The sequence below is a fragment of the Typopeltis vanoorti genome, chromosome 1 (genome assembly GCF_054136105.1).
Source record: "Typopeltis vanoorti isolate ZY-2024b chromosome 1, IOZ_Tvanoo_1.0, whole genome shotgun sequence".
Taxonomy (NCBI): domain Eukaryota; kingdom Metazoa; phylum Arthropoda; class Arachnida; order Uropygi; family Thelyphonidae; genus Typopeltis; species Typopeltis vanoorti.
This window is the reverse complement of record NC_143549.1, coordinates 136,387,181-136,413,149: the sequence shown is the minus strand read 5'-3', so window position 1 is coordinate 136,413,149 and position 25,969 is coordinate 136,387,181. Positions and strand designations below refer to the sequence as shown.

The 25,969-nt window shown below is 33.8% G+C and overlaps 1 protein-coding gene across 1 annotated transcript in view; it reads right to left on the bottom strand.

Moving 5' to 3' along the window:
* Window positions 1-25,969, bottom strand: part of kuz (zinc-dependent metalloprotease kuz) — a 258,645-nt gene that overhangs the window by 192,988 nt on the left and 39,688 nt on the right. Inside the window, exon 3 of the mRNA XM_090399403.1 lies at window positions 15,613-15,734. Within this exon, the coding sequence (XP_090255529.1) occupies window positions 15,613-15,734 (122 nt within the window). The remainder of the gene's footprint in view (window positions 1-15,612; window positions 15,735-25,969) is intronic.

Here is a 25,969-nt window from a genome sequence, read left to right as displayed (position 1 = left end):
ATCAATTTAGGCTTGGCCTTAAGGATAATTTAAAAGAAACAGCATATAAGAAAAAAGTTAGAAATCTTGAACAATGTTTTGAACTTGTTAAAGAAAAGGAAGAAAGATTAAGAGATATTTTTTATTCCTCAAGCAATAAGCAAGTAAATTCTTTTCAGCATAATCAAATTCATTCTTCTAGCATTGTGGGTACAGATAAAATGAGAGAAGAAAAGCTTCAAAAGGGTAAAGCTGCAAATAAAAGGAAAAAGTCTAAGGAAACTTCTGTGAATTTTACTAAAGATATTCCAGAATCTGATTCCAGGGTAAAATTACATGATTTGGAAAAATATGAGGAACTGAAAACATTTATGAGTGAAGAAATAGAAAGACAACAGAGACCCATAGTACAAGGACAGGAACTTCTGTTTAAGATGATGTCGGATTTAACAATATCCAAAAATCTTACAGATAATCAATCTTTTTCTTGTAAATCTGATGGCATTAACAGGAATAAAGCATCTCATAGAAGATACATTCCAAAATGTTTTAGATGCAATAAACAGTCATTTTGCTAAAGATTGTTATGTTAGAGATAGATCTTGTTTTCAAAATAAGAAATCAGAGAATAAAAGTAAATCTGGAATTAGTTATTATTCCAATATTATACTGGCAAGGACAGAAATGTCAAACTATTCACAAAACATGGATAAAGCCAAAGACAGCTCTAACCATAAAAGAAAGTTTGATGTAGCATTAGCTCCTTATGCTAATGAAAGTAATCCTTTGACAGTTTTACAAGGATTTATTGAAGATGTACCTTGTGAAATCTTACTTGACACAGGTGCACACATTTCACTCATTTCTTATAGCTTATTTAACAAAATTAAATCTCTAATTCCAAATGATATTTCAGTTTTAAGCAATCCAATTGAGTTAAAAGGAATATTTGAATCTGAAATTTCAGCTTATAAGCAAATCAATGTCTTTATTTCAGTTCCTTGCTTTCCATTAAAAGTTTCTCATTCATTAATTGTTCTTCCAGAATCTTCAAATCCAAATGTACAAATAATATTTGGAATTGATTTTCTGAAACGTCATGGGTTTGTGTGTAATTTTATTGATAATACAGTATCATTGTGTGGAATAGAATGCTATTTGGACAGGAAATCAGGTGACAGTGGAAAAGTAGAGCAGTCTCCTGAAGTTTTTCTAGATACTAGTGATAATGATCAAGTATTTAAAATTGAAACTCTAAAGAATAAAGATCCTAGTTTACAAATTTGGGAAAAGGATAAGATTATCCAAGCTCAGAAGGATGATCTCATACTAAAAACTATTTATGAAGCAGTATTGAAAGAGGAAACTCAACTAGATACATTTTTGAATCTGGAAAACTTGTATTTAGATAAAGATGGATTACTCTTATCTAGACAATTGGAAGATGGAAAATTGAAGGTGAAAATATTGGCACCAACTGAAATGATTCCTTGGATTATGTATACTTTTCATGATTCTGACTTAGCAGGACACCAAGGGTTTTCTAGAACTTTGGAAAGAATAAAGGATCGTTACATCTGGAAAGGTATGAAGAGTGATATATTCACGTATGTCAAATCATGCCATAAGTGCCAAATAAGATCCCCTTTTAGAGGAAAAGCTCCTTTACAACCATTTCCAATTCCAACTAGACCATTTCAAGCTGTTGCTATTGATGTAGTAGGTCCTCTACCAATTACTAAAAAAGGAAATAGGTATATTCTAGTAATCATAGATATGCTAACTAGATTTCCTGAAGCAGTATCAATGAAAGACCAATCTGCAAAAACTATTGCAAGAAAGGTTTTAAATATGATAGTTTGTAGATATGGAACTCCTCAGACCTTACTTTCAGATCAAGGAGCAAATTTCACATCTGAACTATTATTATAGTTATGTAAATTGCTTAATGTTAAGATTTTTACAACACCTTATCATCCGCAATGTAATGGTATGTGTGAAAGACTAAATAGAAACATAAAGCAAATACTTTCAAAGTTGGCAAACACCAAAATGAATGATTGGGATACACATATCTCTCAAACATTATTTGCATGTAGGTCTGCTTTTCATTCTGCTATCAAGGAAAAACCATCTTTTGCATTATATGGTTTTGATCCAGTTTTTCCTAATGAACTTGTTTCAGTTATTCCAAATACAGGATACAGTGATATAAATGAATATTTAGAATTAGTAATAGATAAGTTTTCCACTACTCATAGACTAGTAGGTGAAATAAGTAAATTAAGTGCTCAGAAAACTAGACAATATATAAATCGGTTTAGAAAGTATAAATCTTTTGTACCAGGTGATTTGGTATTGTTAGATGATAAATCTAGTATTAAAAGAGTTGGGAAATTAGGAAAGAAAGCCTTAGGTCCATTTAGAATTTTAGACAATTTTTCTCCTGTAAATTTTAGAATTCAAGATGTCAATAATCCTAGTAAAATTTTAAATGTACACTCTAATAGATTAAAAAGGTACTTTTTGGGAAATAAAAATTTAGTTACTTTAGGTGACAATATGAATAAAATATTGAAGGATGAATGTAGTTTTCCTAATACTAATTGTGAATCTTATTCAAGGTTAAATGATAGGAAAGGGAATAGATTTAATACTCATAATTCAAATATGCAGCGAAAGAAAAAATTAAATTTTGGTAAAATGAACCATAATACAAGAAAATTTAGAACTCCCAAGACATATGTTTCAGATGATGTACAATGTAGGAATAATGATAATCAAATTAACTCTAACATTGACGAAAGTATAGCGGAATTTCATAGGTTGATAAATATAGGATTAAATAAGAAAAGGGAAGTTAAAGATACCTCAAATTTAGTTAGTAAGGATAAGGAATCCCAGAAACTTGTAGAATCTCAAAAACCTGTAGAAATTGATTCTGATAGTGATGATTCAATAGATTTAGGACATAATTCAAGTAGTTTAAATGAAGTGTTTGAAAGGTATAAAAATGAAATTTCTAAGTATACTAATTTGGAAGAAGAAAGTTCAGAATTATCTTTAGTGTCAGATGATTCTGAAACTAGTGATTCAGAAGATATACATAATGATATACAAGAATCACGTTATATTTTAAAATCTAGAAATAAATATTAAAATTTTGTTTAGATGTAGGTTAAATATAAAAAATTTTTTTTAAAAAAAAATTTTTTTCACAGAAAAATGAAACTGATGTAAAAATAATCATATTAAAAATTCTGAATATTTTTACGTATTAATTATGCTTGTTAGTTTTTGTTTTCATACACGCAGTGTCTGCACTTGTGATGTGCTCGTTATGAAAATGTTATATTAGAAGTAACATGTAAAGAAGTAAAAATATTGAAGTACTTATTAAACTGATTATTTGTGTTACTTATAAGAAAGTTTGTTATATTTTAAAATGTTGAATTTTGTGTTTTGTGAAAGACTTTCTTTTAGCGCTGATGGATACAGCAAGTCAGCCATTTTATTGCAGAGCGTAGTTTCTGACTTTTGTAGAGTGCGCATGCTCCCGGAGAGAACTTGATGTGTGATTGCCAGCTGACAAGGAAAGAGTTGCGTATCCAAGTTACAGTTGTAAACAAGAGTGCGTTCGGAAGTTTTTTAGAACACTGGCTGAGATATATTCAAGTTGGGAGGAACTTGATTTTTTTTGTGCGGCATTCAGAAGGAAATTTTATAATGTATTCCGAAAAAGGAATAGTGAGAAATAATAGGTTTCAAGGAGGAATAAGTAATGAATAAAAGGAAATCTTGAAACTGTAAGTTTTTTTAAAGTGGAAAAAGTTAAGACTGTCAATTTAGTATTGTGAATGAAAGGAGAACTTGTTGCTTACATTCTAAAGTGAATGTTTTTCTTAGAGAAAATATTGATAAGGAAGTTTTATAAGTATTAAGAATGCCTGAAAGTGAAAGTTTAGAAAATATATTGATTAAGAAGATTTTTAGGTATTAAAGGTGCCTGATCTGATGAGTATTACTACTAAAAGGAAAAACAGGATATAGTCAAGAAGACTTTGTGTGTTATATTGATTGATGAAAAGGATCCTGATAATGAAGTACAGAGCCTTGTAACTTCTGGAAAAGAGCCTTAACAGAAAGAGAAAAAGACTATGAACATTTTTTTTGTGATTGTGAAAGAAACAGTGTTTAGTCTTAAGAGTAAGTTTATAATTTTAAATAAGGCCTTGGATCCATATAATCTGTAGTTATAGTTATGTATTATTACTAGAAGTGTATATATATTGTTTTAGTTTTATTAAATGTGTTTATTTTGTACTTGGTATTGAGTCAATGATTAGTTGGATTCTGAAAGAGTCAGTTAAAGTCATTGCACCAATTGGAGTGAACTCTTTGTGCAAATATAATAACATATAGGGACACTCGGAGTCAAAATAAAAATAATTGTTAGTAAAAGAGATTTATATATTATTTCATCTCATAAGTATATAGTATAATTATTAACAATACCACCTGAGATTAGCTCTGCTAATGCATTCCTGGATGCTGACAATGTCAAGTTCTTTCCAAAATCCTCATTTTTAATATGATATTGCCATTGATGCCATCTGTTCACACCTCTAATTTTTCTCAGGACTCTGATATCTGCGGTCTCTAGTCTTTAGTAAAGTGTTTTACTTCTGATCCATCTCTCAGATCCATAAGTTAAAACTCGTTTGAACACTGTCTTGTATATAGCTAATTTAGTGTTCTGACTAATTTATCTCTTATTCCATATGAATTTATTCAACTGACTTCCTACCATACCAGCTTTGTTGATTCTGTTGTCCATTTCCATATTTAATTTACAATCTTCACTAAAAATCGTGCCTAAGTAGCTGAAATGTTTTACTTGTTCCGCATCTCCATTCACAACACATTTGACATTTTCAATGATTCTGCCTATTTTCATTGTCTTTGTTTTTTTATTGCTTATTGTCATACCATATCTATTACAACAGTTATTCAATTTAGTCAGAGAATCTTGCAGACTTGTAGCAGATTTATTTAGAAGCATAACATTGTCCACATTTTTTTATATTTTTTTATTGTCCACAATTTTTTTATATTTATATAGGGTGGGAAAGGGTGAAGGGATTGAAAACAGCAACTGATTTTTAGAGGGGAGGAAGGGGGTTGACGGGGTGCGGTCTGTTTCGACTATGCTTGGTCATCGTTTGAACACATGGAGGAAGTGGATGCTATGTCAGGTCGGGTAGGTGCTTCTGCTTTTGAAGTGTTTGTGTTACCGCCTATTGGTTGGGGTTGTGACCTCAATTTTATGTTGTGAAGCTTCCAAACGTCGGAGATTATGTAGGGCCTGTGGACGTTGATAGAGTTCGCGTCAAATTTTATGGCTATTGTTTCTGATATTCTAAGCATTATTTCATTGTCTTGTCTATCTACTATGATGGCCTTGTCAATCTGCGGGATATGTTTTTGTTCAAGGGCGTGAACAGCTATTTCCGTTTTTCTGTGTTGTGTATTCGATTTTTCTTTTTGATGTTGCGTTTTTTTTTTTCTGTGTTTAAATGTTCTGGAATAGGGATGTTACAATCGCGGAAGTGTTCTTGTAGTCTTGCCCATAAAGACCTGATGGCAGAACCCGTGTGGGTGATATTACAGTCTTTATGGCAGGGAAATTTATAGACTACGTTGTGGTGTTCAAATATTTCTTTTTGTGTGTGAGATTTAGTGGGTTTTAGGAGATTTGCCAATTTTTGGTTTGTATTTCCCACCTTATATAAATATAAAAAAAATGCTCCACCCATCCCGAATAATATAATATATATGTATATATATATATATTATTCAAAAAACCTGGTTTTTTTTCCATTTCTATTTAATCATTTAATTCTCCCACATTGCCTATTGCCTACCCCCCCCCCACACACAGTAGTTTGGACATCGCAGAAAGAAGAAAAGCCACAACACCCAGAAAAAGGTATGTGTAAATTTCTCTTCCTTTATGCTACATATATTTATTGGTAAATATACATCTACAATGCCCTAAGAATCCGTGAGTAAAAAAGCCAATGACATTTAAACAGAGGCACTCCCAAACAGAAGCAGGCCGTAAATATAATAGTTTGTTAAGAGAGTAACATGGGAGTTTTCCCAGAAATAATATCCATAAACGAAAGAATAATATGCACCAGACTTATGAATTGGCTCTTAGAAAATAACAAGATCAACTTGTACTAAACTGTATACAGGTCTCAACACAGTACAGAAGATCAATTATTTTATCTTTGCCAATCAGTCACAGATGGCTTTCAAGAAAAACCACCAAAGAAGACAACAGCAATATTCTTGGATCTCACAGTAACTGTGATCGTGTCTAGAGACAAAAGTTAATAAAAATTGCATATGATACTGGAATAAGGGGGAATGCATTAATTTGGATTTCAGATTTCATGAAAGGAAGAAAAATGAAAGTAAAAGTTAATGGAATTTATTCCAACATGCATCGAAATTGGGCTCGAGTCCCACAAGGCTTAAAACAGAACCTTTGCAAGGTTCTGTTTTAAGCCCACTCCTATTTCTCATCTATATGAGCAATATCTATCCTCACATAATAAATGACACAAAAGCAGCATGCTATGTAGATGATACGGCAATCTGGCACACAAGCAGTAATCCTCAACAATCTGAAAAAGTCCTAAATAATTCAATAAAAGGCTTAGAAAGATGGGCAAAGGAACTTAAACTACAGATAAACCCAGAAAAAACAAAACTGATCATCTTCTCCACTAATAGAAAAAATAAACACAGTTACAACCCTCAAATCAAAATACAGGGTGTTTCAAAAAGAATATCCCATTTGAAAATTGTATATCTCTGCAACCACAAACCACAAATGAATGCACACTGAGCATTTGTAATTGTGGTGAGTGGAACTTTAGGCCTTACTTCATAGTTGATAATTTATTTTGTAACTGTACCACATTTTCATTATTAAATATAATTATTTGAAATTGGGTCATTCTTTTTGAAACACCCTGTATATAATACCAAAATAGGAAAAACAGTCTCCAAAATACTTAGGCCTAACCCTAGATACTGAACTGAGATTTACAACCCATATTACAAATATATCTAATAAAGCTTAATATCATCAAAAGGCTCTGTGGAACAAAGTGGGGTGCAAAACCGATGACACTCAAAACTACATATACGGCACTCATATGACCCACTATGGAATATGCCTCATGAATCTGGGCTCCAGTTTTACTAGCTCAAAAGAAAAACTTGACAGAATACAATCAAGGGCAGCAAAAATTATCATAGGTGCAGTCTCATCCACAAATAATTTAAAAGCTCAACAAGAGTGTGGGCTTCACACTCTTGTTGAGTGTGAAGAATCAGGAGCCACCAGCAGGATCACATCTCACTCACGACTTTCAATGCCTGGACAAGAAAATCAAGACTAAAGAGATCATCTATGTTACAATATGATCACGAAATTAGAAAACAAATTCACTTAGAGCACCTATCCATTGAAATAAGCAAGGAGCCATTCTTTTTCACTATTCTACCAAAAAAACACAATGATAAACTTAAATCTTCTCGAACCTTCTTCAAAAAAGGATTCACAGCAAGAAAATAAAAAAAAAAAGTGCTTCATCAGATGATCTGATGAAGCACTCAACCAAGGAGGTTCAGGGGTTTATCTAACTCTACCTGGAGGTGAGGAAATGCAAATCAAAACCACAGCTGGAAAAATAGCTTCAAACTTCACTTGTGAATTAACAGCCATACAAACAGCTCTCAAATCCAGTAATAAACATTACAGAAGGAATAACCATCTACAGCGACTCAAAATCTGTGCTCAAGGCATTAAAAAATGGAAAAACAAAACTCACACAGGAAATACATGAACTACTAACAATCTTAAATTTGAAAAATAAGAACTGCACACTGCAATGGATACCAGCCCATGTAAATATTGAAGGCAATGAAAGAGCAGAAAGACTAGCCAAAGAAACAAGATACTTACCTCAAAAATTATACCCATTAACTGATACTAACTAATAAGCCAAAATAAGACTGATAAAACAAATTATCAAGAAGAATGAAATCAGTGAAATTAATGAAAATAGAGAAATAACCACAATCATCACCTGACTAAGGACAGAGCATGAAAATTCAGCCAGACGGTAGTAGGAGCTAGAAACATGCAAAAAACTGTCCAGTAGTTGAACTAACACCTGTCCATATTTATTCTTGTCCAGCAATTGCTGCTGCTGCTGTACAGAAAATTGACAATAACCATAGAGAAAAGCTCTATGCCATCAAAGTTCAACAGATTGCCAAAGCAGTTCTACAGATCCACAGTCATAGCTAGAAGCTCTTCAATGGACTCGACAACAACATCATTTTCTAGCATTTCTTTTCGACTGTTCAGAGAAAGAACACTGGTTTAAGCACCTTCTTTCTGGTACTGCATTTAATTCATTAACAATAGGACTCACTTTTCATTAAATTTTTAAAGCCACGTCATGAAGTATTTCAGTCAAGAAATTGTATACAATTTTCTACACAAATCTTGTGGTCTCAGTTCTTATCTCTCTCTTTCTTCAAACTTCATAACTTTTAATTAAATATTAAATTAAAGAAAAACTGTAAGTAGGGCAATTATCAGGGTACAGATTCTCTTAGTGTCAATTTACCATGAATAACATGAGCCAACAAGTTCAGCTGTTTCCAAAATACAGACACCCACCTCCAGACCCAAACTATCTACCTGTGATCAATTGGCTTATGTTGCCATGTTTCTCCATTAGTGACAAACATTTACTGATTACATACAGAGGATCATCATCAAATTCCTGCCATGTACCCTCAAGGGGTGTACAGGATATGACAGTACTACATGAAAAAATTACATCATTACTAACTTCCTATCTACAATTTTCCTCCAAATCAGTCTGTTACTTGTCAAGACTCCAACATTATCAGATCTTATATTTCTATCGTCTAAGGTACTTTGTACCGTATCAATCCACCTATATCTTGGTCTTCCTCTGGGTCGTTTTCCTGCCAACCTGGCAGAGAACACTTGTTTTGCTAATCTTTCCTCTCCCATTCTATTTAAGTGACCATACCATCTGAGATTAGCTCTGCTAACGCATTCCTGGATGCTGACAATGTCAAGTTCTTTCCTAATATCCTCATTTTTAATATGATATTGCCATTGATGCCATCTGTTCACGCCTCTAATCTTTCTCAGGACTCTCATATCTGCGGTCTCTAGTCTTTGGTCAAGTGTTTTACTTCTGACCCAGCTCTCAGATCCATAAGTTAAAATTGGTTTGAACACAGTCTTGTATACAGCTAATTTAGTGTTACGACTAATTTCTTTCTTATTCCATATGAATTTATTCAATTGACTTCCCACGATACCAGCTTTGCTGATTCTGTTGTCTATTTCTATATTTAGTTTACCATCTTCAGTAAAAATTGTGCCTAAGTAGCTGAAATGTTTTACTTGTTCCACAGGTTCTCCATTCACAACACAGTTGACATTTTCAATGATTCTGCCTATTTTCATTGTCTTTGTCTTTTTATTGCTGACCTTCATACCATATCTATTACAACAGCTATTCAATTTAGTCAGAGAATCTTGTAGACTTGTAGCGGATTTATTTAGAAGTATAACATCATCCGCATAAAGCAAAGAGCTGACATTAACATCTCCAATTTTGATATCAGGTTTAATACCACATTCCTTCATAATGTGATCCATATAGATAATGAATAACAGAGGGGATAATGTACATCCTTGTCTCACACCAGATTTAACATTAAACCATCTTCCTGTACTTCCTTCAATTCTAACTGCTGACTCACAACTCAAATAAAGACTAAGTATTGCTTGATATAATGCCCCATTGACACCATATAACTGCAGCGTATTGAATAGCTTCTCTCTTGGCACCTTGTCATATGCCTTTTCCAAATCGACAAAACTTAAATACAGATCTTTGTTATATTCCCATGCTTTCTCGACTATTTGTCGTAAAGTGAAGATCTGATCCTGACAACCTCTATTTGTCCTGAATCCAGTTTGTTCTTCACCAAGCTTTTCTTCCACAATTCTTCTCAACCGTTTCTCAAGTATACTTGCATAGATCTTGCCAGGAACACTCAGTAGGGAAATACCTCTGTAATTCTCACATTCAGTTTTATTTCCCTTTTTATATATGGGTACTATGAGAGCTCTACTCCAATCGTCGGGAATTCGTCCCTCTGTCCAGGCTTTCTGAACTATGCAGTGCAGCCACTGTAAGACTCTTATACCACCATACTTCAGCATTTCTGGTCGAATATCATCTACTCCTGCTGCCTTTCCACATTTCAAGCCTTTGATGGCTTTTTCTACTTCAAGTATGGATATGTATTCCTGACTGCATGCCTGGTCAGTGTTTTTTATCACTATGCCAGTGATATCATCACTGCTTGTTTCATTTAGCAGTTTTTCAAAGTAATTACTCCATACTGCAAGGATATCTTTTTCTCCTGTTTTCATTTCACCTTTATCATCTCTAATTCCTTTTACAGCACTCTTTCCTCCATTCCTAAGCTTCTTCAACAACCTCCAGAATATTTTGCCACCTTCTTGATATTTATTTTCTATATTCTTGCCAAAGTCCTCCCATGACTTTTGTTTAGCTAGTTTTACACACTGTTTAGCTTTCTTACATTTGTCTCTGTATTCTGTAAGAGTAAAAGCTGACTTATTTGCCAGGAACTTTTGATATGCTTTCTTCTTTTCCTTCACTGCCTCTTTAACTTCCTGTGTCCACCAGGGAGTTCTGATTTTTTTATCTTTGCACACAACCTCACCACATGCCTCTCTGGCAGAATCAATCAATGTTTCCTTCAGAGTTTGCCACTGAATCTCAAAGGTTTGATTCCTGTTCTCAAACTCTTTCATTTTCTTTTCAATAATATTTCTGTATTTTAGTCTTAGTAGAGTATTTCCACAGTAGAGATGTTTCTATTAAAATGAATTGCTGCTGTGGCATTAGTGTATGCTGATTTTATGGTCGTGACATATAGCTTCTCCACTTGTTGGTTTCCTAATGCTTTAAGTATTGCATTTAAGTATTTAAGTTTTTACTGAATCAAAGGCTTTCTCATAATCAATAAAACCAAGACATAATGGCAACTGATATTCATTACACCGTTTGATAATCTGTTGTTGAACTTGAATATGGTCCAATTGTACTAAAGCCACTTTGAAAGCCTGCCTGTTCTTTTGATTGTGTTAGATCTACAGTTATACAAAGCCTAAGAGCCAAGACTTTTGTAAACACTTTGTAAACCACCGATAGTAGACTGATGGGTTGGTAGTTTGTCAAGTCTTCTACTTTACCTTTTTTTATGTATCAGAATTAGGGTAGCCTTCTTCCATGTTCTTGGTACATCGTTTTTCTTCACACATAAATAAATAGTTTTGTAAAGATTTTCTAGATCATTTCTCCACCTGCTTTCAGAAGTTCAGCTACAACTCCATCCTCACCTGCAGCTTTTCCATTTTGCAAGCTTTGGATGCTCCACATAACTTCTAGTAGATCTGTGGTATGTCAGCTATTTCATAGTTGTCTTCTTCTCCATTTAATTCATCATCCTGATATAATACTGAGTAAAGTAAAATTCTTCATTTCTTTTTGTTATAAGCATATCTATCTCTGGTTATAGTCCCACCTTGTAGTTTGACCGAAACCATCTGTTTATTGCTGTTTGGTTTTTTTGAGACTATATTATATATCATCCTGAGTTGTTCCAGGGGTAGTTAAATTGACTCTTTTCCCACAACATGATCCCACCCATAATGTATTGCAGTATATACATCTCTTAGTGAGATGTGTTTTACATTATGAAAAATACTTAGAATAGTGATCAGAGCTTTACCCACCTTTACAATGAGTTGCCCTGGTGTTGCACCACCTTTAGACTTGAACTATGTTCAGGCGCAAACTTAACTGTTTGCTTACTTGGGATTAGGAGTAAAATAACCAAGTTTATAAAATTACTTGGTAACCCTAATATATATATATATATATATATATATATATATATCAGGAAATTGATGATGATTTTCTATAAGTTGGCACTAAAGAAAGAGACTTGGGTGGATTCCAAGGAGATAAGAAGATATTGAAAAGATCAATCAGCAAGTAACTGCAACGACAACTGGAATTGCACATCTGAACAGAATGAGAGAATGAAGTTTTTCAAAGTTTTAGGTACACACAGAGGAGAGGAAGTCATCAAGAATGTGAGAATAGTATTCTAAGGCTGGTGAAGGAACAGTGTTTCAGTCTATGGTTGTAATGTGGCTGTGCTAGGAAAAGAGAAGCACATATACAGCCCAAAGGTTATGAAGTTCTTTTTGAGCTATGAGCAGTGCAAAACTTTGTCAAATAAAAAAGAGAAACACAGTGTACTGTTATTAACAAAAATTGTAGATGATTTAAGTCAGTCATTTAAGTATTAGAGGGAGAGGTAAAAAACACTGCCCAGGCATGCAGTCAGGAATACATATCCTTACTTGAAGTAGAAAAAGCCATCAAAGGCTTCAAATGTGGAAAGGCAGCAGGAGTAGATGATATTCAACCAGAAATGCTGAAGTATGGAGGTATAAAAGTCTTACAGTGGCTGCACTGCGTAGTTCGGAAGGACTGGACAGAGGGATGAATTCCAGATGATTGGAGTAGAGCTCTCATAGTACCCATATATAAAAAGGGAAATAAAACTGAATGTGAGAATTATAGAGGTATTTCTCTACTGAGTGTTCCTGGTAAGATATACTTGAGAAACGGTTGAGAAGGATTGTGGAAAAGAAGCTTGGTGAAGAACAAGCTGAATTTAGGCCAAATAGAGGTTGTCAGGATCAGATTTTCACTTTATGACAGATAGTTGAAAAACCATGGTAATATAATAAAGATCTATATTTAAGTTTTGTAGATCTGGAAAAGGAATATGACAAGGTGCCAAGGGAAAAGCAATTTGAAACGCTACAGTTATATGGTATCGATGGGGCATTATATCAAGCAATACTTAGTCTTTATTTGAGTTGTAAGTCAGCAGTTAGATTTGAAGAAAGTACAGGAAGGTAGTTTAATGTTAAATCTGGTATGAGACAAGAATGTACATGATCCCCTCTGTTATTCATTATCTATATGGATCACATGATGAAGGAAAGTGGTATTAAACCTGATATCAAAATTGGAGATGCTAATCTCAGCTCTTTGCTTTTTGCAGATGATGTTATACTTCTAAATAAATCCTCTACAAGTCAGCAAGATTGCCTGATTAAAGTGAATAACCGTTATTATTACTATTACGTGACACCTCCAGGGAGTCCAAAGACTCATCGAGGGAGGGCACCTACTCTCTAACTCTGTTTCCACCACTTTACCAACTACAAAAAATGCAAGTACCATCATCATCTACCACCCACTACCATCACTACTATTTCCAAGACAATTACAAACATCCATGCCCACGGCAGGATTCGAACCCACAGCCATTCAGCAGGAGAGAGGATACACTAACCACTCGACCAAGCAGGCTGGCTGAGTATGAAGTATATGGTATGAAGGTCAGCATTAAAAAGACAAAGACAATAAAAATTGGCATAAACATTGAAAATATCAACTGCATTATGAATGGAGAACCTTTAGAACAAGTAAAACATTTCAGCTACTTAGGCATGATTTTTAGTGAAGATGGTATATTAAATATGGAAATAGACAACAGAATCAACAAAGCGGGTATGGTAGGAAATCAATAAATTTATGTGGAATAAGAGAGAAATTAGCTAAAACACTTTAAATTAGATGTATACAAGAGAGTATTCAAGCCAATTTCAACTTATGGATCTAAGAGCTGGGTCAGAAGTAAAACACTTGACCAAAGACTAGAGACCTCAGATATGAGAGTCCTGAGAAAGATTAGGGGTGTGAACAGATGGCATCAATGGCAATATCATATTAAAAATGAGGATATTAGGAAAGAACTTGACATTGTCAGCATCAAGGAATGCATTAGCAGAGCTAACCTCAGGTGGTATGGTCACTTAAAGAGAATGGGGGGAGAGATTAGCAAAACAAGTGTTCTCCGCAAGGTTGGCAGAAAAACACCCAGAGGAAGACCAAGATATAGGTGGATTGATACAGTAAAAAAAGTGCCTTAGAAGATAGAAATATAAGATCTGATAATGTTGGAGTCTTGAGAGGTAACAGACTGATTTGGAGGAAAATTGTAGATAAGAAGTTAGTAATGATGTAATTTTTCATTTAGTACTATTATATCCTGTACACCCCTTGAGGATATATATCAGGAAATCAGGAATTCAATGATATATATATATATATATATATATATAAATACTAGGAGGGCTCTGACCCCCTGAGTAACCGTGTGGTGTGGCTTCACAGCCGATTTCATAATAGGACCATACTTTTTTGAGTGTATTACCTCTACAGGTCCTGTAACCTGCTCCATTACTCAAGAGATTTATCAACGAATGCTAGAAAATTTTGTCATTCCTGCATTGCAATGTTTGGACTCATAATTTTTATGCAGGATGGAGCATGGCCACACATTGAACGTTCAGTATAGCACCTTTTACACCAGCATTTCAGTAATGAGAGGGTTATTAGTTTGTTCTTTCCGTCAGCATGGAAACTTCGATCCCTAGATATCACTCCATGTGATTTTTGGCTGTGAGGGTATTTAAAATCCGTTATGTGTGTTGGTGGCGTTCTCAAATTGCATGTCTTGAAAGAGAAAATAAAATGGGCTGTTATGTCGTCCAATCTGACTCTTTACGCTCAGCTGTAGAGCATGTCGCACACCGGATGCAATTTGTCATATACAAGAAAGGTCAGCACATTGAAAATCATGGATGTGGTCCAGGGGACCCTGATTCTGATGAATAAAACATTATTTCCATGTGAGTTCAATCACTAAATTAATTTCTGTGTCTCTCGCAAGTTGTTTTAGTTTAATTATTATTATTCTCATTGTAACGTGCCACATATCCAGCTGGAATGAGTGATGGGCTTACACCGTTGAAATGTTATTATTCCATTTTATCTACCTTTAATGTAATTATCCACTTGTTTTCGACTACGCCAGCACCAAAAGTTCCCATATCGGCGACTTTTGGTACTAAATCTTTTTTTCGCAGAAACCATCTCCCATACCTTCAAAAGTCTCAATATAAAATTTGGTCCCATTCCATTTATTGGTTTTAGCTACAGATACTTCCAAAATAACTGGCCATAAAATAACTTTTGGAAAAGTTATTTTATGGCCAGCCTGTATATAAACCTGAAGCTTGAATGAGGTTATGATCCACTTTACTGAGAGATAGATGCAATCCTTATGCCATTAAAATGTTTCTTTGCTCAGCTCCATAAAGTCAAACTGGATGCTCAAAACATCTAGCAGCTGAGACAGAGCTTAATGATAGCATTTATTTATTTAAAGTTTCAATCATTTAATCAATTATTTTTACTGATTATCACATTTATGTATAACTATTTCTTGAAGTAGTAGTGATGAACTTACCCCAAAGATCACCTGCATATATATGTGACATGTCAAAATCTTTCACCTCTCCATCTGACATTTCAATAACAAGGCTTTTGGAAAATGCTGATGTATCTCGTTTGAGACGCAAATTAAAATGCCTGATAAAAGAAATTAGGAATGATTAGCTTAATTTTTATTACTCAAACTTTTTTTTTTTTTTATAAATGTCAAGTATTAAGAAAATCAGATCAACCTTTTTACTTTAAAAAATGGGTCATAGTATTAAAGAAAATAATTCAATATAATACATTGTCACACACAAAATCTGTAAACATAATGGTGAAAAAGTGTGAAATATAACTGCTCTGCCAATACCATACTAATGCATGAATAATAAAATACAACATAATCATTCATGCATTAATATGATTAGAAAACAGAATAATATGCAGTATGAAACAGATGTAAATGTTTAGATGTGTTACAAACTTTCAGATATGGAATGTAATTGTTTGAAATTACAGCTGAAGCAGTTAAGATTATGAGACCTGCATATGATATCTATAAAGTGTGTGCTCATCTGACCAGTGTACTTATTTTGCAGGATGAAAAATCCAAAATTCTGGAAGAAAAAGTCCTGGAACTTCTGTATGAGACTGATTAACTCATCTTCAGAACAACAACAACAAGAAAAAAAAATCTTATAAAAAGTTATTCATGTCCTAGATGGGATTCAAACCAGTCTCTTCAAACAAAGAAGATACCAAACTATGAAAACTCTCTTTCAGATGGATATAGTATTAACATGATACTTGTAATGAAACAAATGCTCAAGCAAAGCACACTACATATTCCATACTGATTAATGAGATATAAAAAGTTTAAGAAATTTAGAAAATCAATAATTAAAATAAATAAGAAACATTATGAATTGGCACATGAAAAATTTAGGCTCATCTATTGCCTAAATTAAAGAATGAAAGGAGTCAGAATATACTTTCTTTGGACCAAAACAAATGACAGTGTGAAAACATTAATATACTGTGTAAAGACGTATATCAGAGAAATAGAAAACTTTCTTAATTGCCTATTTCAAAGTAACGATATTTTTGATTTAACCCTTGTACTTTCATCAACATCAAATTCCTGATATGCGCCTAAGGGGGGGGGGGGAGAGTATATACAGGATACTATGATGTTAATACATGAAAAGTTTACTTTATTACTAACTCCATAATGACAATTTTCCACCAAAGTAGCCTGTTATTTGTCAGGGTTCAAATATTGTTAGATCTTTTATTTCTGTCTTTAATGGTACTTCTGACAGCATCAATCATTCAGATCTCGGGCTTCCTCTAGGTGTTTTTCCTGTGATATTTGGCATCAAACAACTGCTTTACTAACCTTACCTTTCCCACATTCTGTTTGAGTGACCAAACTACCTGATATAAGTTCTGATCACACATTCTGAATGCTAACAATGTCAAGTTCCTTCTTACCATGTTCATTTTTTATATGATTTGCTATTTACCCACCTGTTTTCTCTCCCCCTGCAATTTTTCTCATAACTTTCATATCTGTGGCCTCTAGTTTTTGATCAATTACTTTACTGCAATTATCTTGCATATTTTCTACCACTAGCCTGAACACTATCTTATATACTGCTAGTAAGTGTTCAATTTCCCTCTTCTTCCATATAACTTTATTCGGGTTACTCTCACCATAACAGTTTTGCTAATTCTATCATCTATTTCCATATTTAATTTCCATCTTCACTACAAATTATGACTGAATATCTGAAATGTTTTACTTGTTCTAGACTCACCATTCAGAATGGAGAGGAAGTTTTCTACATTCTCACCTATTTTCATAGTCTGTCTTTTTATGCCATAATTGTACAAAAGTTATTCAATTTAGTTAAGGAATCCTGCAAATTTGAACTAAACTTATTTAAGAGTATAACATCATCTGCATAAAGTGAAAAGCGGTGATTAACATTTCCAATTCTGATATCAGATTTAATGCCACTTTCCTTCATAATGCAATCCATATAGATGAATGATAGTAGACACAGTGTGCACCTTTGTCTCGCACTTGATTTAACATCAAACCATCTTACTATACATCCTTCAATTCTAAGTGCTGACTTATCACTCAACCAAAGACCATGTATTGCTTAATATAACATCCCATTTACACCATATAATTGTAGTGATTTGAAGAGCTTTTCCCTTGGAACTGTGTCATATGTGTTTTCTAGACCTATGTAACTTAAAATACAGATCATTTTTATTTTTTCCATGATTTTTCAACTACCTGCCATAAAATGAAAATCTGAACCTGAGAACCTCTATTTGGCCTGAACCCAACTTGTATGCTATGCTTCCTTTCCTTTTTAGAAATTTTTTTTGGCCTATTCTCAAGTATGGATGGATGGATGCATAAATCCTACCAGGTATACTAAATTAGGGAAACTCCTTAGTAATTATCATATTCTGTTTTACTTTCCTGTTTATAGACGGATACTATGAGAGCCCTACTCCAATTGCCTGGAATTTAACCTATTTATCATGCTTTCAATTATGATAAATTTCAATTAATTTTACAGTGTAGTCACTGTAAAATTTTTACACTTCTATATTTGAGCATTTCCTGCTCTATATCATCTCCCCAAATCATTTTCCCAGATTTTAGGACTTTGATGGCCTTTTGTGCCACAAGCATTGATATTTACTATTGCAATTGTCTTGCATATTTTCTACCACTGTTCTTTTGTTACTTTTTGTTTTATCAAAGTCTTTCAAAGTAATTACTCCAGACATCTAGATATATTTACCTTCAGCTGTCATGTCATCTTTATAATCTCAAATACATTCATTTTACAGGATTCTTTCCTCCATTTCTAAGATTTTTTGTAGTCTCTAGAACATTTTACCATTTTCTTGATATTTATTATTATTATGTGGCACCTCCAGGGAGTCCAAAGACTCATTGAGGGAGAGTGTGCCAACAGCATCGAATGATTGATCCTTTCCAACTACTAACTGCGCTCAAACTTGCTTAACGTTTTACGAGCCATTAGTAGCAGAGGCTCTACCAATCGACCAACCTTACCAGTTCTTCGCAAGACTTTTGTTTAGCTTAGTTTTACACACTGCTTTGCTTTCTTATATCTTTCTTTGTATTCACTTAGGGCATCTGCAAAATTATTTGCTAGGAATTTTGATATGCTTTCTGCTTTTTCGGAACTGCTTCTTTCACTTCTTGAGTTCACTAGATTTCCGATTTTCTATTCTTGAAGAAAAGTTTACCAAATGCCTCCTGGCTGAATAAATTAGTGTATTCTTCAGAGCATGCCACTGCATGTGCAACATTAGATTCTTTTCAAAACTCTTTAATTTTTCTTCTAATATTTTTTGTATAGTACAGTCTACAGTTCACCTCTGAAAATTGCTCAACTTTTTAGAAAGGTTATGTGCTTTGCATTATGGGATACTAAGGCAAGTGACGTGAAGTCGTTAGCTTCTATATACGAGTTATATATGAGTTGCCCCAAGACCTGAAAATACTTCAGGCACAAACTTTTCTTGCTTACACTTGGATAAAGGATAAAACTAAGTATATAATTTCTTGGTATCTTTAATTTGTAGTATAACCAAGTGGGCAAAACTTCCAACAATCACACCTGTTTGTTTTCTTTATTTCAGTAGCATCAATTATAATGAAGTGGTACTTTTCTATTACTTCACTTAATGTCAATTGATGCATCGTATGCCTATTTTGCATTCTGTTGTTGTTTCTGCTGTTGAGTTGGAATCCATTCCAGCATCTAACTTTTCATTGTTCATCCTGGTTCCTCAACAGAAGCAGGCAGCCATCATGAAATTTCATATTTTTTGCAAATGATCATCATTGTTTAGGACAATGGAAGATACAGTTTGACTGGCTAAATGCCAAATTATAAATGAAATTAATAATGAAACAATATGTATCAAAAGAAGAGCGAGATCAAGATGTATAATATCCCCTATAGTTTTTAATATATATATATATATATATATATATATATATATATATATATACAGTGAAATGATAATGTAAGAATATGTAGAAATTGAAATGGGAATAAAAAAATAAATGGAAACAGAATTAACAATATCAGATTTACTGGTGATTTGGTGTTCATAGAGAAAATTACAAAATATGACTTAGTATTAAATACAGCTAAAACCAAGTATATGGTAATATGCAAAAAAAGATGATTAACAGAATTCACTCAAAATGTAAAGGTTTATAATTATCTAGGAGTAATGATTACAGAAGATCAAATAATAGTTATGGAAATAAAATCATGAATAGCTAAGTAAAAGAAGCATCATGGAATAATACACCCTCTGTCCAAAAAAACAAACAAACCGAACTTTTCGAAAATAGAAGAAACTAGTGGTGTCACCTCTTATATCCTTTTGTTGTCGCAAGTGGCAACCTTCATTAGTGTTATGTCAACTGTTTATGACATTTGCTTCATTAAAAGCAGAATTATAGTGCCAAGAGAGACCGTGTGTTTTGACGAACGGTCGGCAAATGAGTTTCAAACAGAAAGCTGCGATTGACTTTTGTGTTAAACTTGGTAAAAGTTTTACCGAAACACATCAAATGCATCAAAAAGCATATGATGATGAATACTTATCCAGTACTCAAGTTTACGAGTGGTTTAAGCGATTTCAAAGTGGTCGTGAGAAGCTTCAGGTCAATGAAAAGCCGGGAAGTCAAAAACTGGACTGAGCGAAGTTAATATCCAAAAAGTGTGTGATTTCATCAAAGAAAACCTGAAATCATCTGTGAGATTGATTGAAGATGAATTGGGGATTCCAAAATCAACTATGCACAACATTTTGACTGAAAGTTTGGACATTCATAAATTGAATTCGCGATTTGTTCCCCACAAGTTGAAGATGACCAAAAAATGCATCGAATTGAACACCGCAGGGACTTCATTAAAACCACTCGTAAGGACTCAAACTTCCTGGAAACGATTGTCTGGTGACAAAATGTAGTGTTTTGAGTATGAGCCTGGAGCAAAGCACCAGAGTGCTGAGTAGAGACCACCAGAAGAGGGGCATCGAAAAAGTTGCTTGGAGAAGTCAAAAGTAAATACAATGCTGATTTGTTTCTACGATTCCAATGGCATTAGCCACAAAGAATTCATTCTGCCTGGCCAAACGGTCAATGGTAAGTTTTATCTCCAAGTTTTGAAGCAATTGAAGCGAGAATTCGTCACATACAGCATGAATATCTTGATGCAGGCAGCTGGTCACTTTTGAACGATAATGCACCATTTCATCATTCGAACATTGCGAGACAGTTTTTGAGCAAAAACCAAGTTTGTGTGTTGGATCACTTGCAGCATTCACCTGATTTAGCACCCTGTGACTTCTTTCACTTCCCCTGACTTCATTTGCCGATGAAAGGAAAGCGATACGATACCATTGAAAACGTTCAAGCTGCAGTAACAACGACCCTCAACAGTATCCCAAACACCGTTATAAAAAACTCATTTAACAAATTAATTGACCGTGCCAAACGCTGTATCAAAGCTGAGGGAGAGTATATTAATTGAAATAAATGATTTGAATAATTATAATTTGCTTGTGTTTTATTTTCTATCAAAAGTTCGGTTTCTTTTTGGACAGAGGGTGTACATTACTAATAACCTATAGAATAAATAGACTAAAATAATAAAATCCTATGAATGGTCCATATTGAATTATGAATGTCATATGTGGACATGTACAAAATCCATAAGCAGAAAACTGCAGGACTTTGAGATATAGCATTATAGGCAAGCACTGAAGATTTCTTGGAAGGAAAAAAAAAACTAATGAAGAGGTATTGAAGTTAATGGGAACCAAAAGAGCACTTATTGAAGTCCTTATAAAGAGCAAGTGCAAGATGACAGGACACATTAAGAGGATCAGCAGGGAAAACATCTGTGGAAATACAGGAAGGAAAATTAGAGGGAAGACAGGCAGATCAAGAACTTCTTTGGTTGAAGATTTAAAGAAATGAATGGGTAACAATAGCTAATACAAGATTAAAAGTATGGTAAAGGAATGGACGTTCTGTCATACCATGATTGCTAGCCTTCAAACTGGAGAAGCTACTTAAGAAAAAGTGCCAAATTCTGACTAGTCACAAGAAGGTGACTAGTCAGCAACCTTTGTTGGTTATCTGCAGTCCTTAAAAGGCTACTTGGACTCCTTCCAGTTATCTATCATTAAACTTTTAACACATTCACACCGGGAATTGTTCTACTCATTTAACGTACCTACAGAACTTCTCATCTGCTTTTGTGTGTGCCACTACCATGTTGAGCATGCTCACTGACACAGTTTATACAGCATGTTAGTTGCAACGCTTTTGGTAGAATTTTATCTGAAGTTAGCATTTGTGATCTATCTTAATGACATAGAAAATTTGGACAAATGTTAGGGCAATTGCTTTTAGTTAGATATTGTGTGTGGGAGTACAACAAATGATTTTGCTTGAATGTATGCAGCATACTTTCTGTGGGAGAGGACATATTTTATTAGGTATATGTTTTTATCCCAGTTGTCTCTAATTGCACTATTTGTTGACAAATATATTACACAGACTGCAAACGTTTCTGTACCTCATCCAGTGATACAATAAAACTACAGCTACTTCTTTTTATTGTATCTACAGTATAATACTGGTGGGGAGGGCATGTTGTTCACTATATAGGGACAGATGCTTTCAGTCTTCAGATTAGGGAGTAAAAATTGAAAATGAAATATATAAAAAAAGAAAGAAATACACATAGCAAGCACAATAAATTGTACAAGATGATTTGCTCTTCTATCAACCCACATGAATCACCTGATCAGCATTATTAGATTATAGGATAAGCCCCTCCCTATAGCTATTCACTGAGCTAGCAATATATATGAGGGTGGGTCTGGAAAGTTCTGATAAATACCTAGAACAAAAATACTTTTTCAGAAAATATCTTTTCTTTTAGGATGTATAAGATACAAAATTAATTTTTTGTTCTAGATGTTTATCAGAAATTTCCACACAGTCTCTGTTCTTATTGGTTAGTGATTTATGTTTTGCAAACAAATTCTTTTCCATCTATTCATATTTCTTTTTTTTTTTTAAATTATGCCTATCAAAAATACAAAGTCTAGAGTTTATAGGATCACCTATTCTTCAATCCATCCCCAGACAGAAACACACACATAATACACAGATGTAAATTATTCATGACTATTCCTTCTTTTCCTTATATATATTTGCTATTCATTACATCCTTTAATAAATCAAATATAGTAACCAATAAACAAATATGCCATTCTCTTGAATTATTGTTTTTTGATATACCCCCCCCCTCCTCTCCAGTATGTAAGATTAGTTACAATCAAAGAAACTGCCACAGAAAGTGGCGCATCTGATGACATGCAGGATAGAAATTGCTTGGTGTCAGAGAGAGCTATGATCGCCCCAATGTGAACATGTTAAATAACTGTTCACATTGGGGTATGTGAACATGTTAAATAACTGTTCACATACTGTGACCAAAATTAAAACCCCTTAGCAAACTAATTAATGTTAAATAAATTTCTTTCTTTTTCTTTGGAACATTACTGCAAGAAATCTGATGGACCATTTTCATAGTATGCTATAGTTAGTTTGCTATTGGCTAAAGGTAGGCACGTCCATCGGTCAGTATTTATAATGCCCTTTAGATGGAAAAACCTGAGCTCAAATTCCATCTAGGACATGAAGAAACTCTATGAAAGCTTTTCAAATGAAGGAGACTTAGCCTATCTCAATGGAAGTGGCAGGTTTTTCCTCCCAGAAACTTGCATTTTCATTTCAAGAGAAGTAGGATTAACTCCCCTAACAATACATCAATTATTAGGTTTCTAAAACACCCAAGTTACAGCCAGTGATAAGCAACTTGAGCTTAACATGCATGAAGAAGATGAGAATGTAGATTTTTTTTTTATTTTTAAATCAGGTAGGTAGACAATGCCATGCATTATTATGCTTCTGCTTTCTCAATTTACATGAAAGTACCAGGTTTTTTACATAGCTTGATTTATCTCTCTGAGAATTAAAGATTCGTATGCTAGTGTATTTGTGTACAAAATCAGAAGTATTATATTTATCCGACTAGTGATGTAAGGCTAGCCTCAGTCCTAATAACATAACTTCTTTCTCCATTCCTTGCTGGACCCTTGATTCCATGTCCTCCTACCACCACCTCATATCTTTAAAGAAAAATGACCATAAAGGTGCCACTGAGTAAAAACATTCCTTTTCTGCTTACATTCAGTAGCACTAGCAATTCAACTAATGTGAGGGCATGAAGCATCTCTTCCTGAAATGGTTCATAAATTTCTAATAATTTTGATGCGATAAGCTCAATCACTGGAAAAATATACACAATGTCAACAGCTACAAGTCTCATTGTGCTCATGGCAGCTGTTTCCAAAATGAAGCACAAATCACTTCACAATGAAGCACTTGCCGAAGTTTACCAATACTCACTGAAATGGAATCAGATTTTTTTATTTTTTTTTATTTATTTATAAATGATCACAACGTTCATAGTATAAGAAAGAACTATGCTTATACTTGAAGTGATACAGGAACAAAATAGTGGTGAATGTAATGCTGCTAATGAGGAAAAGTAAGGTATGAGGTGGCAGTGGTACAACCAAAAATGTTAATTTCAGAAGGGAAAACATTCAAAACTCTACAAGAAAACTATTATTGCACTGATGAAATACACAGCTAATAAGCTGTTGCTTATTAGCTTTTATCACACTGCCTGAAAAATAGCAACTCCCATTAGAAATGAATAAGTATAACAGAAAACAGAAACTCCAAAACTCAACCACAATATTCTGCCATTTTAATGTAAGTTTACTTGATTACACAAACAAGGGAAATATAAAGGAACCAAATAAAATGTAGGAAAGTATACTTTGAATTAACAGCCTAGAGAATCAAGACAAGGGTGAACTTTTCTCCATCTCTATTCTCTTAACTACCAAACAAATTACATTTTTTATAGAGAAAATGCAACATTCGTTAGGGAACTAACGAATGTGTATTACAGTTTCAAGATGTATACTCTACTCTGCTTGTTTTTCAACTTTAGTTTTGAGGTTATTAGGTTTAATCGTATATGTTATTACCATATAAGAAATACATTAACCACATAAGAAATACATTAACCACATAAGAAATTGCACGTTTATGCAGACTCCTTCACAGGACAAAATGTGAGCTAAAGCAACTGAGAAACAATTGCCGTGTGGTAGAGAAGGACAGAGAATGAAAGAAAGAAAGAGTGAAAGCATTAAAGTGCAAGAAACTGGGAGAAAAGAGATAGTAGTGTATGGGAATTCAATTATAAGTATTATAAGTATTGTATGGGAATTCAACTATTATCTTAACTACCAAACAAATTACATTTTTTATAGAGAAAATGCAGCAATCTGACCATTAACAAAAGTTCAGAAGCACTCTATAGGGAACTAAAGAGTGCATATTACAGTTTCAAGATGTATACTCTACTCTGCTTGTTTTTTAACTTTAGTTTTGAGGTTATTAGGTTTAATCGTATATGTTATTACCATATAAGAAATACGTTAACCACATAAGAAATTGCACGTTTATGCAGACTCCTTCACAGGACAAAATGTGAGCTAGAGCAACTGAGAAACAATTGGCGTGTGGTAGAGAAGGACAGAGAATGAAAGAAAGAAAGAGTGAAAGCATAAAAGTGCAAGAAACTGGGAGAAAAGAGATAGTAGTGTATGGGAATTCAATTATACAAGGTATACTTAATGAGAAAGTGATGAAAGTATATTTTCCAGGTGTGAAGATAAAGGATGTTAGTGACACAATAAGTATGTAGAAGAATGAAGCAAACAAGTTAATTGTTTTGGCTGGCACAAATGATTTCAAAGGTGAAAAATATGCAATGAGAGAAGATATGACAGAATTGTTAGTTGAAGCAAAAATGAAGAGTAAGAAAGTAAAGATTGCAAGTCTGTTGCCTCAGTACGATAGGACAGAACTGAGAAGAAAGGCCATGATTGTGCAAGACGAATGATGCACAGTGTATTGAAGTATAGAGTGAATTTAATGGACGAAAGGACAAATGCCTGACAGACTACATTAAAACGGTTTTGGAGTTAAATGTTTGGAAAAAGTGTTGTTGTGAGAGTGTGGGCAGTACAAAACCAGGGAAACTAGAGATATTAGGAAGGATGAATTCAAGCATGTGTCTGACCACTCATGTGATAAATGAGTATGCACACAGTAATGATTATGCAATGTCAAATGGAATTTC